Source organism: Macrobrachium rosenbergii, chromosome 37, assembly GCF_040412425.1.
Source record: "Macrobrachium rosenbergii isolate ZJJX-2024 chromosome 37, ASM4041242v1, whole genome shotgun sequence".
NCBI lineage: Eukaryota > Metazoa > Arthropoda > Malacostraca > Decapoda > Palaemonidae > Macrobrachium > Macrobrachium rosenbergii.
In genome coordinates, this window is record NC_089777.1 from 39373904 (window position 1) to 39375122 (window position 1219).

The window sequence follows — 1219 nt, forward strand, 5'->3', positions numbered from 1 at the left end:
TCCGCGTCTCTGGCACCAACCTTCCTGTGGGTCCTGATGCCCCAGAAGCTGCCCCTTTGGCTCTTCCCGGACCGCTGCCAGAACCCGTTACAGACACTCCAGAGGTAGCTGCTGCTAAGGCTGCCCATCAGGCAGCTTACGATGAAGCAGCTGCTGCCACAGAAGCTGCCCCTGATCGTAAGAAGCGGTCTGTTTTAGCTGCTCCTTTTCTGAGTGCTTACTCTCCACTTCGTCGCTTCTCCTATGGATTCTCCGCTCCTGTGACATACGGGCACCCTGCCCTGTATGGCCTTGGCCATACCTTGGGCCCATATATCCATGCTGCTCATACCTATGCCCCATACTCTGCAATCCCTGCTGTCGTCGAGGTAGCTGAAGACGCAGACACTCCAAGCGCAACCAAGCTGCTGAAGGTGGTGGACATTCCCAAGCAGGCTGTTCCATACAGCTTTTACTAAAATCTGCCTACTTCAGGGCACTCTGTCTATGGCCTGTTAAGACATCCGTGCCCCAAGTGACGTAGAGCACCTGCGCCAACAAGTACAGCTGCAACGTCCGGCTTGAAAGGATTTTGTTGTTGACCTTGATGGTTTTGGTGTTGACGCGCTGCTTTTAATGTAGAGAGCTATTCATCCAAATGTGATCCTTTTGCAAATGTATATTTTATGGAATAAATTAATGATATATATATTGTTATCTTTTTTATACCTGATTATTTTTTGTGTATTTCTCTCCTTTCTAGATTCAGAAAAATATAAATTCACACGTTAACACTCGTTTTATATTTGCACAAAATAATAAAATCACATGCGTGTTTAAGTATGTAGCAACTGCATATAGTTCACTGTATTATGTACATAATTTGGAGTGTGGCTAGAAATTAACAACCCAGAAACACTTGCATTACACGATGCATACTTGAATGACTAGTTAGAATAAACTGGCGTGCCAGCGACTATGGTAATCGACGTATTCGGTACCTAATTACGAAAGACGTCCAAGTCTTGCAATAAAGAGACCGAGTAAGTTTGTGGACCTAAGTACCTTTAATTTTCTGAAATTTTATTAAAGGTTTATGAAAATCTTATCTCATTGCTTGGATTATAAAAAAAATCATTAAAGTGAAGTAAGTTGTTTTCTGTTATATATGTTTTTTTCACACACACGCGCATATGTAAGTGTGTGTGTATATAGATATATACACACACACACACACACA

At 42.7% G+C, this 1219-nt stretch overlaps 1 protein-coding gene across 1 annotated transcript in view; it reads left to right on the forward strand.

The window, feature by feature from the left end:
- LOC136825153 (uncharacterized) overlaps window positions 1-624 on the forward strand; it is a 2929-nt gene extending 2305 nt beyond the window's left edge. The window contains exon 2 of the mRNA XM_067081184.1: window positions 1-624. This exon is cut by the window's left edge and continues 382 nt beyond it. Coding sequence (XP_066937285.1) covers window positions 1-458 — 458 coding nt within the window. The 3' untranslated portion in view covers window positions 459-624.
- The last annotated feature ends 595 nt before the right edge of the window (window positions 625-1219 follow it).